The sequence below is a fragment of the Hyaena hyaena genome, unplaced genomic scaffold (genome assembly GCF_003009895.1).
Source record: "Hyaena hyaena isolate Hyena2069 unplaced genomic scaffold, ASM300989v1 scaffold_118, whole genome shotgun sequence".
NCBI classification, from domain to species: domain Eukaryota; kingdom Metazoa; phylum Chordata; class Mammalia; order Carnivora; family Hyaenidae; genus Hyaena; species Hyaena hyaena.
Window position 1 is genome coordinate 825,082 of NW_024080751.1, and position 15,385 is coordinate 840,466.

Genomic DNA, 15,385 nt, shown 5'->3' on the forward strand with positions numbered 1-15,385 from the left:
GGGTGCCGTGTTGACAAGGACAACAGCAAGCATCTGGGCGTCAAGGGGAGGCAGTGGGTTGATAAACATCTGCTGGGGCGGGGAGGGGGCAGAAGTCAGGAGCACTGCCTGCCCCCTCCCTGCAGTGCCGGCCAGCCCCCGGGGAAAGATGGCCAGAGGCAGGGTGGGCCCGTGCTGACCTGCTGAGGCCCCCACGGGGGGCGCCCTGCTTGGGCCAAGCGAGACCTGCTCTGGGGCCACTCACCCCGCCTAGGGCAGGAAGGTGCGCACGCGGCTGCGGATGGGGGCCCTGCAGAGGGGGCACTGCCGCAGCGCGGGGGCGCAGTCTGCACACACCAGGTGGCCGCAGGGCACTAGGACGGTGCACACGCTGTGGTCCAGGCACACCTTGCAGGTCCGCTCCTCCCGCAGGCGCTGCAGCTGCTCTTCCGCGTCCCGGGCTCCTGGGGGGACCCAGCCGCACCCTCTGGGCCTGGGCTCTGCCGGGCTCCTCCACGTCCCCACCCCCCCACGGACCTCCCCCTCTGCACACCGTCCTGCCCCAGGGGAGTCTCACCCTCACCTGACTCTGTGGCACCTTCCGACTGGGCCTCTCTTCTGGGCGTGGGCAGCTCAGGAGCCATGTGGACAGGAGCTGTGGGCAGTGTGGAACAGACTAGAAGCCCCCAGGAGAAGCGAGGCCCCACCCAGAGGGGGCCACAGGCAAGGTCTGGCTCTGGTGGGAGCCCACACTGCCCAACAGCTCTCCTCCCTCCCCCCCCCGCAGCATGCCAGGCCCCCAGGGCCCAGGCCGCCAGGACAGGCCCCTCTAGCCCCGGGGCAGGGGGAGCATGTGCCAGGGGAGAGAACGGAGAGGGGCAGGGCGGGCACGCACCTCTGGCCTCGGCAGCCCGGCCCTCGTCATCCTCCTGGAGCAGGTCGGCCACCAGCTGGGACACGGATACGCTGGCCGGCACCGCCCAGCGGTACTTATGCTGCACCAGCCGCTGGACCTGGCTCTGCCTGAAGCCCATGCGGAGCGCAGCCTGCACCGCGGGGCACTGGCTCCACAAAGGCCACCCCCGCCTGCCGCTGGCATCTGCAAGGCAGGGTGAGGGACGCTGCACCGAGGGGGGTGGGGGCGGCCGCTTGCTACCATGGCCGGTCACCAGTGCCGCCTTCACACAGGGCCTTGTGGCTGTCACGGCCACTTTGTCTACGCTCCAGGGAGGGCTGCGTTTGCCCAGAGGTGCCGCCACGCGGAAAACATAGCAAACATCGTGGTCAAAGCCACTGTGGACAGAACCTCGCAGGCGTCAGGCGCTGCTCCCAGAGCATCACGGGGACGGGGCTTAGCTCCAAACAGGACCCCCCCACACACCGTTTCAGAGCTCGGCACAGTGAGGGTCAGAGAGCAGAAGTCACTTGCTACCGGGTTAGATAGAAGAGCCGGGATCTGGACCTGGAGCCCCTCGGACCTCTGCCCTGCAGGTCCTGGGCACGGGTGTGGACAGCACAGTCAGCTCCTCGGTGCGCTCATGACCGTCGCCACGGCGGGGCCGCCTGGTGCAGAGCTGCCTCTCCTCCTCCCACCCCTGCGGCCAGCCCAGGACTGGCCTCGCCCGCGGCGACTTGCTCAGTGGTGGCAGCGGCCGCTTCAGCCTCCCCTGGGGCACCAGGCACACAGAACGCAGGCCTCACCGTCCCTGCTTTCCAGCGGGGGGACACCCAAGGGCCTGAGCCACAGTGCGGGCTGCAGGTGCCCAGGGAGCAGAGCACAGGCCGCGCCTCACGGCTCACCTGAAGGGGTGGGGGGGGCCGCATCTGCCGGTTCTTCTGATTGGTCCTGAAAAGAGCCAGAGGACATCTGTGACCTAAGTAGACACAGGTGCAGGGCTGGGGCGGGACCCTCACCTTCTGACCCACCAGGGCCTAGGGGAGCACGACTCACCCAGGAGCCCAGCAGGTGGTAACGAGACTCCTGGATCCTGCAGACAAAGTCCCTTCCCTTTGTCTGGAGCAGGAACTCACACCTGCGGGAAGCAGCCGGGAAGCCTCGGGGCGCAGCCGGGCTGGCAGTCGGCCCTGCCTGCCAGCACGCCCCACACAGTGCCCTGCGCAGGCTGGCGGGGGCTCGCTGAGTGTCAGGCACTTGCTGGGAAGGCTGTTGTGGAGACAAAAATGCCATCCCCAGAGGGCCCCCATCCCCAGATCTCGCCCCCCACCCCAGGTGGGGGAGACGAAGCCGGCCCATGCCCACCCCAGGAGCCGCCTGCGGGGCCCTCACCTGGGGAACCACTTGGCATGCTCTGTCCAGGGGTCATCCCCCTGCTCCCAGCTCTGCAGGCCCCCGTGGCAGGAGAAGCACCTCACTTGGTCTTGCTGGCCTGGGAGGAGCATGGATGCTGGCCCCGCCCACACCAGCCTCTGGGCCCGCCCACTCGGCCTGGTGGGTCCTGGGGGGGGTCCTGGGGGCTCCCAGGTGCTCTTCTCTCACACGGCAAGGGCCATCTGGGGTCACGCCTGAACCCTCGGGGCCCCCTCTGCTCCCTGCCACCCCGTTTGCCTCGCATTCCCCTTGGATCTCACTTGCTGCCCGCGGTCTCGGGGGTGACGTGGGGAGTGGTGCGGGCACTCGTTCACAGCAAGGCGGGTGGACGGTCAGACCCGGAACCCTGAGCGCTCTGGGACCTCTGCACAGGTGCCACCTCCCCAGGATGGATTCCCCACGATGGGAAGAAGGGGTGACTGTCAGGCCCAGGCCTCCACGTGGCAATGTCGCCTCTGCCTCGCCCCCCACAACCGGCAGAGACTGCAGACCAGGGGCCGCCCCAGGCACAGCCCCCCGCAGACCTGAGAGCCCACCCTGGGTCTCAGGGGCCGCACAGAAGCCCCACACGCCTCCTGTCCCTCCTCCCCCACCCCTGCACTTGCCACAGGCTGAAGCAGCCAGGAGAGACTCCCAGGCTGGGGACAGCCCCCCCTGCGGGGGCCCCCAGGCTCACCAGTGTGGAAGAAGCCCGCGGCAGCCAACAGCTCCGGCCGCACCACGGCGGTCAGCGGCCAGTCGTAGAAGGAGGCGAGCCTCAGCTCCTCAGAGCCCATCCCGGGGAAGGCCGGCCCTGTGGACAGGGCAGCCCCGGCCCCCTCCCCCTCCCCCTCCTGCTCTGCAAGGGGGCGCAGCTGGCCCAGGATCTGCCCATCCGTGCGGTCCCGGGCACAGCCGGCGTCCTGGCCCACGATGTGGCCACACGGAGAGAGGGGGCCACAGCGGCCCCGCGTGGGACTGTGGCCCGCCGCCCAGAGGCTCTGCTCCGGGCCGCAGCACTGGCGCTTGGCTCTGTCCTCGGGCCCCATAGAGCAAACGGCAGCCCGGACTAGTTCTGCCGCAGGGACGGGGCCCTCGGAAGCTGGTCCTGGAATGCACCCAGCCAGCCTGCCTCTGGGCTCCTGACCTCAGGGCCCTGCCTGGGGGCAGCAGTGGCCTTTGCCTCCAACAGCTGGGGCAATGAGGGTGGCGCAGTCCCGACCCCCGGGTGCCCCGCGGGGGAGTGGCCAGGGGCCCACTGCTTTCTGGAAGGGGCCAGCGTGGCAGCCAGCATCACGCGCTCTCTGCAGCAGGGGTGTGTCACGGGGCTCCCGGGCAGGGGCCTCGGCAGCAGGGGCCTTGTCCCACTCCACAGGGGAGGGTGGTGACTCGGGGACAGAAGGGGAGAGGCTGGAGCACTGAGACCCCACCCAGGGCACCAGAGGGCTGGTGCTGGCTCAGGGACCTGGGGCGAGGCGAGACGGGGAGAGGGGGAGGCGATGCTGTGGGTCAGCTCTGAGCTGGGCCAGATGCCAGTGGCCTCTGAAGGCAGAAGGTTCCAGGTGCTCTGGACTATGCACTTAGTGCCCCCTAAAGGGGAGGGCGGCCCCCTGTCATGGGGATGACGCAGGGCCTCCAGGGACAGGGAGACCTAGTGAAGGGCTGGGTCCTGGAAGCTGTTGCTCTGATCCCTGTAGCTGAAGGGGGGGGCAGACAGCCCCCTGCCCAGCCCCACCCCCAGCCCCGCCAGAGCGCAAGGGCCTCAGCAGGCCAGGGTGCATCTCTAGTCCTTTTTATTTTTTAATTTTTTTTTTAACATTTATTTATTACTGAGAAACAGAGAGAGACAGAGTGTGAGCAGGGGAGAGTCAGAGACACAGAATCTGAAGCAGCTCCAGGCTCTGATCTGTCAGCACAGAGCCCGACGCGGGGCTCGAACCCACAAACTGCAAGATCATGACCTGAGCCGAAGTTGGATGCTTAACCGACTGAGCCCCCCATGAAGATGGGGGACAGTTGGGCTGTGTCCTTCCAGAGGCTCTGGGGAAGGGGCTGGCCTGAGTCACCTCTGTCACCTCCCTCAGCTTCCGTGTCTGAGTGGGACTAGGCTGGAGGGTGAAGTCACACAGCGTGGGCTGTTTTCCCATTGGAATTAGCACTCCCGGGGCCACTGTGACCCAGACATTTGGGGAGGGGTCACAGGTCCAGCTACCAGCAACTGCTGCATCAGAGTGGTCTTGCTGCTCGGGCAAACGGACCCGCCACCCGCCGCCCTCCCTGGTGCCCCCACTGCGTCAGAACCAGCCTGGGCCCGGACCCTGGGCCGCCCGGGTGTGGCTGCACCTCAGCTCCTGCTGGGTGGTGGGCATGCGCCAGGTGCCCGCACTGCCAGCAGGGGGCCCAGCTTTCCAAACTGCACTTGCGCCACGTCCAGATCAGAGCCGCTGGCCCCAAGGGACCTTTCCCCAGTGGGCTTCCCTCAGACCTGTGGTGGCCACACAGTCTCCACCAGCCACCTCACGCCCAGGGGTCCCTGCGTCTTCAGCGCCAACACTCAGGGAACACGGGAGGAGGGCTGCACTCAGGCACCCAGTGGGCAGAGCAGGATCAGAGGGCATGCAGGGTCCGATGTGGAGAGGACCGGCGGGAAGGCCGGATGGGGTGTGGGGGCCGCGGCCCTGGGGCCCAAACCTGACTCCCCCTCCTGGAGCAAACCGGACTCTCGTGTCTGCTCAGACCCTGAACCCTCTCTCGTCCCCGACACGCTTTTCCTGGAGGCTCCCAACTGGCGTCAGCACAGGGCTGCTCACAGTGCGGCAGCCTTTCCAAAACAAGTTAAGAATAAAGCGAGGAACCAGACTATTCAGGGTCATTGCTGACAGCGGGGTGGGGGGACGGTCAGGAGGGGCTAACCTGCCCCAGGCCTGGTGCAAAAACACCCCCAAGGCCGCCAGCAGGGTGGGCTGCGCCACGGCGAGGGGCGCAAAGAACTGGGAGGAGGTGGCGAGACTGGGCCAGCACCTGCCCTGGCACCTCCCCCCTCCCCCCGCACCTGCCCCCCCTGCCCGTCCCCTGCCTGCCCCCCAACCTGCCCCCCCTGCCTGCCCCCCTACCTGCCCCCCTGCCTGCCCCCGAGCCTGCCCCCCCGCCTGCCCCCTGCCGGCCGGCCCCAGTGCCCTCACTCACCTTCGATGCAGAGCTGCGTGAACCCGGCCACACAACTGGCACCTGGGAGCCCGTGGGCCCGCACGCCAGCTGCAGCTGTGCCTCACGTCCGGGGTGGGGGCCGCCACCTCGTCCTCAAGGAGACCCGTCACTGTCCCGGCTACACCGGCTGTCTGTTCCAGGATCCCAGCGTGTCCCGGAAACCCTCTCCCACCAGACGCCCCAGGCCACCCGGTTTCCCATGGGAAATCCCTGCGTGGTGAGTGGATGGAACCAGGCAGCAATCAGCACACACTGTACCCCTTTCTGTGCCCCGTCCCGGGGCTCCCGAGGCTGGAGTGGCCTGTGGGCGATGGAGAGAGGGAGGGGGGTTGCTCAGGGGCCATGGGGGAGGTGCCTCCTGCCGGAGGAGGCCGTGGGGGCTGGGACTCCCCAACATGTTGGTCTCCGGATATCTGGGCCCTGGACCCTGATCCCGGCCACTCCAGCCAAACCCAAGGGCGCCTGCTCCAGGGTCCTTCTTCCTCAGGGGCGGACCCTCTGCCCCGCGCCAGCCCCACCGTCACATGGACGGGAGGTGGGCACCCAGTCTCCAGCCTGTTTTTCCCTCCAGAGAGAAACCTGCAGCCCTCAGGCTCGCTGGGGACGCTGGGGACCGGGGCCTGGACCGGCTCTGACGTCCCTCCCGGGTGGCCCCAGGGGCACCCGAGCGGTCTGTTCCCTCTGGTCCTATTGCTCTGGGGCACCGGGGAAGCAGTCTCCAGCAGTTCTGGGAGTCTGGGCGTGCAGTTCCGCCGTCAGGAAGCGGAGGAAGGGGGCGTCTCCCGAGGTGGGGGGGTTGCTGCCTGCGCCGGAGACCGTCTGGGGGCCCCGCCCGCTGCCTTGCCCGTCTGCAGCTGCGCTTGCATTTTGAAACAATTCCCTGGGTTTTGTTTATATAATTAAATAAAGGAACTAGGGAGGTAAAACTGGCTACAACATGCTCATTCTGGAAATACGGAGAACACTGAAAATAGAAAGAAAATAAAAGTCACCATCTGAACCAGCTCTGTGGTAAGACCAGGGCCAGTTTCGGGATCTGACCTCTGGCTGCAGCCACACCAGATGTGACCACGGGGCGGGCGCTGCACTGGACCCCTGCCCGTGTCTCTGAAACTCCCTGTGAATCTAGAGTTATTTCAAAATAAGGAACAAAAATGCCCATGAGCGTCCGGCACTGAGACGTTAAGCGGGGCTGTTACCACCTGCTGCTGACCCCCAGCCAAGCTCCATGTACCTGCTCTCTGTCCGCTTCCCCTCTGCCCGCCTTTCCCTCTGCCTGCCCTCCCCTCGCCCACACTCCCCTCTGCTCACTTCCCCTCTGCCAGTTTCCAACCATGAACGAATGTCTGTCAATGCCTCTAAGGGCTCACTTTGACCTTGGGGGTGCTGTGTCTTTAAAGTGAAGTCTCCCCAGGAGAGATGATGCCAGATGGGCGATGGGGGGAGACCGCCCCAGATCACCTTGATCATTTACAGATGGGGTCTAAAGACGATGCAGGACCCATGTGTTTTCTCCTGGAGCCAGACAAGACCCTGGGCTGCCTGACAGACCCAGAGCAAGGCGGATTTGAAGGGAAAGGTCCCTGAATCGAGGCCTCCTTCCCGCCCGTGTGAGGGGTGCCAGTTGAAGTAGGACGAGAGGACCTTAGAGAGGGGCCCCCATGGCCCCTCAGTGCCGCCTCCTCCAAGCCACAGCCACCGGAGAATGTTCTCGCGTGGAAGCCGTGGGATGTGCTGTTCACACCAGCGCTGGCTTCCCTTTGAGGTGACGGGGGCCAGGCCCCCTGGGCGGGCGTGTCGGCCTGCTGGACACATCCCCCTGGAGTGCGGTCTGAGGCCAGGCCCAGGTCTGCACAAAGGAGGTGGGGGAGGAAGTTGAGCCCTAGCTCTTGGCTCGGTGAGGCCTGCTGCCCCGGCTGGAGGCATCCCACAAACTCTCTGAGATGGGGCCGGGGGCCCCTCTGTGCCTCCCCTCTCCTGGCTGAGAAAAGGGCTCTGTGACCCCCCTGTGTGGGGGTCCGGAAGCCTGGCTGGCCTAGGAGCACCCCTACCTGTGGCCACAGGTAAGGGCTCCCAGTGAGCACGCGGCGCCGGGAAGCACGCTGGAGGCCCATCAAGGCTTTGGGCTCCTGAGGGGGCAAGAACAGGTGTGGAGAGGTGGGGGCAGAGCCCCAGTGCTGGGACCCCCGCACATACTCACCCCTGCGGCATCTGCCCACTGCCGTCCACCCGAGACCCCACCCTGACCCGGTGCTACAGCCGGGCCCCTTGCTGACGGTGAAGGGGGACCCGTCCTTGCAGCTGATTCCAGCAAGAGGGACACCCAGCCTCATGGCCATCAGCACAACCCGGGCATGCCTGGCGCTCACAGAGCCGGGTCAGCCACACACAGGCCAAGGCAGCAGGAGGGCGTGAGCCACGTCCCCTGTGGTTCTCTGTGGGGTCTGCAGAGCCCAGACAGGTGCCACAGAGGCTCGTGGGAGGCAGGAGAGCAGGGGTGGGAGGTGGGGAGGGAAGAGAGTGGGGGATGGGCTCCGTTCTGGGTCACTTACAGAGGGTGCTCCCGTGTCGGCCACCCTCTTCACCCCTGCACCTTACCTTGAGTTCTCCGGAGCAGACGCTGGGGTCTAAGTGCTTTCTGGGGGGCTTGCAGGGGGCATAAGGAGGGAATGGGCAAGACACGGATCCTGGGTGTGTTCCCGAGGGGCCATTGCCTGGAGCGCCCACTGGGAGCCGTGGAGCCTGCAGGCCGGGGGCGGCTGGGCACGTGGGTGCGGGGCGGGCGGGGGGTGCAGCAGGGCACGTGGGCGCTGGGCGGGGGAGGCAGGGCGCTGGGCGGGGGCGGGGGTGGGTGGGTGGCAGGGCGCGTGGGCGGGGCCGGGGCAGCAGGGCAGGAGGGGAGCTGCGGGCAGAGCCCCCGGAGGCCAGCAGGTGGCGCGCGGGAAAGGCGAGCACCGAACAGCGGGCCTCACCGGCGTCTCCCCACCTGCTGGGGCTGAGGCCCTGAGGCCGCAGGACCTCACCCTCAGCCCCCTGGACTCACAGCCTCAGGGCTGCCGTGGGAGCCCAGCCCGAATCCCCTCGGGCTCATTTAATGAGGTTATTTCCTGGCATGCATGGGCCCGGGCCTGGGCGGGACAACCAGCTTCTCTGGGAACACAGTCGAGTACAGCTGAGCCTGGCTCCTTCCTGCCCCTCCCCAAGCCCGGGTGCCCCTCAAAGCTGAGCCGGGAGGATGACAAATGGGCCGAAGGCAGGGGGGAGGCCTGAACGAGAAGGAGAGATGGTGAGCCGCAGCCTGTCACCCTACTGCCCCGCGAGGCTGGGGACGGCCACTGGCCAGCTCTGCTGGGCAACATCTGGAACCTTGAGAGGATCCCACATCTGGGACCAGATCCCAGCCTAGGGGCCTGGGGAATTGTCAGCTCAGCTTCAGGAAGGGCCGGATCAGGAGCTCCCCCAGCTTTGGGAGGCGGCTCCAGGGAAAGCAGAGCTAACAGGTGGCACAGGCCTCAAATTTCCCAGTAGCATGGGGGCAGAGCTCGAGGGCTGAGTGGACGACAGGGGCTCAAAACCGCTCGCTCTCTATCTCTCCTTCACTTTGGCTTTTCAGACTCCACTGTTTGGGGCAGAGGTCTCACGGATGGGTCAAGCGGGGGCCTTGCAGACAAGAGATGGCTTGGCCAGACCCCAAGTTTCCCCGGAGTGAGCATGAGGTCCAGGGGAGCTGCAGAAGGGAGGCCAGGGGCAGGAAGGAGGGGCTGAGCATGCCTGTCGGAGCCTGAGGAGGGTACCACAGGCACAGGTGGGGGCAGGGCTCGTGTGGGACAGTCGTGGGGACCCTGGAGCCCGCCAGCAGGTGCCAGCTGAGCAGTGTCAGGCTCATGATGGGGGCCTGGACTCCACAGACACCCTCCTCTGTGCATCTGAGGTCTGGGCCTGGGTCAGCGTGCCATGCATCATCGCGGTGGCCGGGACTCTCAGCCACAGGTGACAGAAACTCAAAGCTTCAGAGAAAATGAAATGTATTGGTCTCTGTGGCAAAGCACAGGGTGGACCATTTCCGGCTCCTCCTCTGCTGCCCTCTGGATTGAGTTATTCCAGGACAACGTGGCCGTCGCCAGCTCCTGCGAGTTTCGCTTCTCACCGGCGGGGGGAGGGTGTCTCATCTCCGGGTGCAGGCACTGTCCTGGGCTGGGGCTCGAAGGCTCTGGAGGGGCCAGGTGAGGCGTCCACTTCCAAACCACGGGGACCGAAGGGAGTCTCCTGGAAGGGTATGATGCTGGCATGAAAGGGGCAGGTGCACCCGTAACCGCACAACTGCTCCAGGCCCCCACGCCCGCCTTGCTTGAGGCACCAGCACGATTCTCCTCTGGGCCCCCAGGACACACCCAGGGGCCAGATGCCTGCCTCCCTGTTCCCTGTGGCAGCCTGGCCAGACCCAGGCCCCTGTGCGGGGAAGGCCCTGCTCTCTTTCATTTCTGCCCCACCTGCCCACCTGCCCTGGGCTCCTGGTCCAGCCCCTACCCCACGGTTTCTGTTCACTGGCTCCCGTGGTCCCCCCTCTTTGTGAACCCCTGGTGCAGAGTCTTCGTGGCGCCCTGACGCCTTGTGACCCAGGGCTGCCCACAGGGCATTCCACCCACCCCAGAAGGGCGGGGCTTGGGGTTTTTCAAGCTTTGAGGTCACCATCTTGACATTCTTAGCACTTCCGTCTTTGAACTTGTGTTTTGTGAAGCAGCGCATCCTACGGGACGATGTGGGACCTCCCCTTTCCCTAGGACGACTCTCAGCAGTCCACTCCTCTGTCCTCTGTCCGGTCCCTGCTGCTGCCGGTCACCCAGCAGGGTCTGGGTGTCAACAGAGGGACGCTGCGTCACAAGGATGGGCTCGGGGAGCCTGTGTGAGTCTGTGTTCCCCCTCAGAGCACTCCGCGCCCCAGGGAGTGTGATGAAGCAGCAAGGAGCAAATGCTACAACAGAGCGCTCCCTTCTCTCCGACGCCCCTCCTGCTTCCTGAGCCTGCAGGTTGGGGGCTGAGAGTCGCCCCCTGGCGGCCAGCCGAGGTGCGCCCTCGCAGACCCGCGGTGTGGGGTGCTTTGCCACAGGCTGCATCATCGCATTGCCAAAGTCAAGACCACCTGAGTTGGGACAACATTGCAGAGCAGCCACCAGCAGGGGGCACCCATACCCTGCCCCTCACACTCGTGAGATTCCTGGTGACCACCTGGCACTGTCTATGGGGACAGAGGAGGCAGAAGATGCCTTCTGCAAAGTGGAGTTAAGATTCTAGAAGCACAGCTCCCCGGGTGGGGGGGTTGGGGAGGGGAGAAGCAGGGAGGGAGCTGACGGGCCCTGCGGGGAGGTCAGGCAGTGGGGTGGAGCCACTGATGACTGGACAGGCTGCAGGGAGCTGCGGAGAGTGGGGGGCCCCCTAACTGCCCAGAACCACTGGCCCCTTGCTGGCTGGCTCTCTGCTTGTTTGCACGCGCCTCCTCATGGCAAGCCGGCCACCAGTGCAGCACGCGTGTGGGGACACAGGCCTGGCCATGGCAGGCCGCTCTGCGGGGGGCAGATGCAGTCGCCGTTGTGCCTTGGCACCAGGCCTGGCTGGTGAGCAGCTGCCCTCTGAGCCTCAGTTCTGGACGGGCCCAGAGGCCTTGCTGAGGTCAGACCAGCGCCCCTTCTGCCTGTCTCGGCTCTAATCCAACATGGCCCGTCTGCCCCGATGCATCCCCCCTCTGGGTCACTGTCAGCACGCGGCTCATTCCCTGTCCCTGTGCTTGGCTCCCGGTACACAGCAGGCGCTCAGGGAGGAAGCTGAGCCACTTTCCAGGCTGTGGGAGTGCTCCCCGGGCCCTTGCCAGCTCCTCAGTGCAGAGACCACCTGGTGCTCACAGCACCCCATGTGAGCAGGGCAGGTAGTAAGTGCTCAATTAATGTTTATGGAATGAATGACCCAGTGAAATATTTAAAAAGAGAAGGTTTCAAAACTGAAATGCTGTAAATCATAGGAGGCAGGTCAAGCTTACTGCCAGGGGTGGGGACCCACATGCCTGGAGGCCATGAGCAGATTTTGTCAGGGACGAAGCAAGTCCACAGAAAGAGGAGGAGGTTTCTGGAAAGAGGCCACCGATTAGGGACAAACTTGGAGTTTAGCTGGGAAGGTGACCAGAGAGTGACTGGACGCCGGCGTGGGTGCCCTCATTACCCGTCGGGTGGACAGGTGCCTTCGTTTTGCAGGCCCCCAACAGCCGGCTGTCGGGTGAGCCGAGTCCGACACCCTGGGGAGAGTTCGCTCCCGGGGGGTCACCCAAACTCAGGACCGCCAGCCTCAGGCTCCGCCCCGTGGCTGGGATGCAGGCCTCCCAGCTGGTGGATCGGCACAGCCTCTCTTGGGGGCCATCTACCAGACCTCACGTCATGTCGTGGCCGACACGAGCGCCCTTCAGCACAGCGAACCCGCCTGCGGGGACCTCCCCCAGGGGTGGTGCACGCGCACCAGGGCCCGACGCTCACGGCAGCGACGCCAGAGCCAAACGCCCAGGAACCACCTTGGGGGGGACGAGGGGATGTGCTCAGTGAGATGCAGAGCTGTGTGCGGGCTGGACGGTGCGGCAAGGGACGGACAGGCGGGCCTGTGCTCACACGTGCAGTCAGGGTGGGGGCCTAGGGAATGCTCTGGCCCCGCTCCCAGGGGCTTCCACCTTGTCACTTTGAGCATAAAGATGAGATTTTTAGCCATATGCCTGTATGGCTTTGGAATAGATAGAAAATCGAAACAAACCTCTTCAGTACCAGCAACATCTAGAAAATTCCACGCTAGCTGGGTTCGGCCGGAAGGAGGCCCCTGTCTAAGGGTGGAGGGCCCAGAGCGGGGTGGGCTTTCTCTGCCACTGGACACACGTGGCAGTGAGGACTCAGCTCCTCCCTAAGGCAGAAGGACGAGCCGGGGTCACGTGTGGGGATGGGAGCAGAGGGTTCCAGGCAGTGGAGAGAGCCCGTCGGTCTCAGCACAGGTCCTGATGCTGGGCCACCCCTGCTCCGGAGGTCCCTGCCCTGCCCCAAAGCCTAAGCTGGCCACTGTCACTGCAGGCCCCACACCTCTTCCGCCAGGAGCTGCTCTGTCCCCGGCCTGCAGGCCCTGAACCTCCCTGTCCTGAGGAGCTGGGCCGGGTGAGGCTCCATGCCCCTCCCTGAGGCTGGCCCTCTGCGCTCACAGAAAGGCCAGCTCCAAACTCCGTAACACCATCCCTCCTGGGTCCTCAGGCCTGGCGGAGGAAAAGGCTGGTGCTGGTCTAGAGGGGCCTCAGCCTTCTGGGCTGGGCCTGCAAGGTCCCCAAATTCAAGCTGCCCTGAAGCCCCTATTCTCTCTGCTGGCTGCAACGCGCCCTGCTCTGGGCAGCGCCGGCTCCCCGCCTCGCCGAGGCTGGCACTGGGCTCTGCCGGGTCTCTGAGCTGCTGGGGTGGCAGCCAATGGGCCTGCATCATGGCTGCCAGATCCTGTCTGCCCCTTTCTGCCCCTTTCCTGGCCAACCAGCTGGCATGACCCTACCTCCTTCGTTTCGGGGGCCTCTCTTTCCACATCTGTGGGTGGAACTCAGCCCAGCCCCTGGATGCTCTTCTCCAAATTTTCCAGCTGATATCACCTGGGATCCGTGCACTGAGCTGAATAGTGTTCCCCCAAATTCACACCTACCCAGTACCTGTGATTATGACCTTATTTGAAAGTAGAGTCTCTGAAGATAGGATGAAGTTAGGACAAGGTCATTCATACTGGAGTAGGGTGGCCCTAAACCCAATGATAAGTGTCCTTTCAAGAAGAAAGAGATTCAGAGGTGCCTGGGTGGCTCAGGTGTTAAATGGCTCAGGTAAGCCTCTGACTCTTGATCTCAGCTCAGGTCTTGATCTCAGGGCTGTGAGTTTAGGCCACTCATTGGGCACCACACTGGGCATGAAGCCTACTTCAAAAGTAAAATAAATAAAAAAGGAGGAGATTCAGAGACATACAGGCCAAGGACAAGGCCTGCCGCTGAGGACAGGGAGCTGAGGAAGGCCTGGGGCTGCCAGGAGCTGAAACTGGCGGGAAGGCCCCGCCCCTGGTGGGTGTGCGTCTCTGATGACACCTTGGTTTCAACCCAATGACACTGATTTTGGACTTCGAGTCTCCAGAGAGAATAAGCCTCTGGTGCTGCCAGCGGCCCAGTTCGTGGCACTTCATTAGAGCAGCCACAGAATCTCACACAGTCCTGAAGGCTCCCCCCAAAAACCCACCGCCGCTCTGAGCAGCCACTTCCCCCAGTGCAGGGTGGCTCCTTGGGCAGGTGTGGGCGGGTGACGAACGCAGGGAACAGCCCGCGCTCACGGGCTGCCCTGATGCGACGGCTGTACATACAACGTACCCTTTACTCCTCGCTGTTATCCTGGAAGAGGAGAGTTTTTATGTCCCAAACAAGGAAGGAATGGTGCACAGGAGGGCGAAGAAGCCGTAACCAGTTGTGTGGCCCTAAGCCACCACTGTCACCACCACGGACTCCTGTCTGAGGGATGTCAACTGGAGAAAGGAGGAGCAGGGGCTCCGAGAAGGCCATGTGTCCAGGCTCTGACCACTGCGCTCTCCTGGCTCTGGGTTTGCTGGCATTGTGCTGCCGGGGCCCCGGGGATGAGGATGCCCACATGGTATGCCCAGCCTCACCTACACAAAGGCAGACAGCAGGAGTAAGATCGCACTAGGTGCCCCGCCCCCCAGCAACTGACCTAACAGGCAACCACCATCTCGATGTGTCTTCTCCATGCCTGCCGCCTTGCTGGACACGGCCCATCCCAAATGCAGGATTTCACCTTAACGTGAGCTGCCATGGCCCAAGTGTACCAAAGTCCTGCTGGACCCAGATTCGTCTGCAGGGCATCAGATCTTCCTCTGGGCCTTGTGTCCAACCTGCCTTTCCTTATCTTTGGGTCAGGCAGGACCCCCGGGAGACCCAGCGATGTGCAGTTTGGAGCAGCGGACTCCCCCGTGGTCCACGCACCAGCAGAGCCATCCATACCTCCTCCTGCAGCCGCTAGAGATGTAGCCCGGTGCCCCGCGGACCCTGTCTCCCCCGGCCCGCGCAGGCTCGGAGCCTGTCTTGGGTCCCACTGTGATCTCTGATCCTAGCAGTCCCCAGCCACCCTGCTTTGTGCATAACCTGCCTGCTGGCATCCGCCCGGGCTCTGCTCTGGGGAGCAGTCCTGTGATCCCCACTGGGAGCCAGCATTCCAGGCCTCTCCCCTTCATCACAAGCGCCCAGATCTGGGGCTTGTGAAGATGCGACATGCGCGTGCACTGGGAAAGACAGCTGGAAAGGGAGCTCAGAGACCCACGCGGAAGCCACAGTGGGAACTGGCCACAGGGGCTCTGGAGGGGGCCCGACCCTGGGAGGGGTGGGAGTGAGTGCGAATGAGGACTGGGCTCCTTTCAGGGAGCTGGAACACGAAGGGGCTGTCCCTCCTTAGGCAGAGACGGAAAGCCCCCTGGCCCGTCCTGGACTAGGGCGCAGTGCGGGGGCTGAACGGTCTCTTCCTCCCTGTGATGAAATCTGGGGTCAGGAGTCTAACACGCAAACTGGCCGGAAACTGGGGAGCCCCCTGGAGACCCGAAGGAGCTGGACCGGCAGCTCCCTCAAGGAGGCCGGAGCACGGGGCTCCCGGGGACAGTCGTTGCCACACAAACCTTAGGAAGCCCAAGAGGTGCATCCCCACGACCTCAGAGCTCACCCCCGGGCTGCCCCTCTGAGGGAGGCTTGTGGGGTGCCTGGGGCGCCGGAGCGCTCACGTGACTTCCCGGGCGCGCTCCACCCCCGCCGCGCGATACCGGGACCGGAGCGCGACATCCGTCCCGCCGGCGGAGGGC

General features: G+C 64.7%; 1 protein-coding gene and 1 long non-coding RNA gene across 2 annotated transcripts; both read right to left on the reverse strand.

The window, feature by feature from the left end:
• Window positions 1–249: 249 nt before the first annotated feature.
• Window positions 250–3,336, reverse strand: BIRC7 (baculoviral IAP repeat containing 7). The gene is made up of 6 exons (XM_039236940.1): window positions 2,985–3,336; window positions 2,267–2,366; window positions 1,931–2,012; window positions 1,780–1,825; window positions 563–634; window positions 250–443 (listed from the first exon to the last, which is right to left on the reverse strand). Exons 1-6 carry the CDS (start codon window positions 3,334–3,336, stop codon window positions 250–252), a joined length of 846 nt encoding a protein of 281 aa, XP_039092871.1.
• A 6,166-nt stretch (window positions 3,337–9,502) lies between these two features.
• On the reverse strand, window positions 9,503–15,320 carry LOC120234918. The gene is made up of 2 exons (XR_005529241.1): window positions 15,206–15,320; window positions 9,503–9,760 (listed from the first exon to the last, which is right to left on the reverse strand). It is a non-coding gene; the product is annotated as an uncharacterized LOC120234918 (long non-coding RNA).
• Window positions 15,321–15,385: the final 65 nt, after the last annotated feature.

Bases quoted from the DNA above. Each gene is read 5' to 3' on its own strand.
- BIRC7 (XM_039236940.1), bottom strand. From the start codon at position 3,336: ATGGGGCCCGAGGACAGAGCCAAGCGCCAGTGCTGCGGCCCGGAGCAG. The intron at 1,826-1,930 runs GTGAGTCGTGCT...GGCTCTTTTCAG, and splicing joins ACCACCTGCTGGGCTCCTGG to GACCAATCAGAAGAACCGGC. The intron at 444-562 runs GTGAGGGTGAGA...GGGTCCCCCCAG, and splicing joins GGAAGGTGCCACAGAGTCAG to GAGCCCGGGACGCGGAAGAG.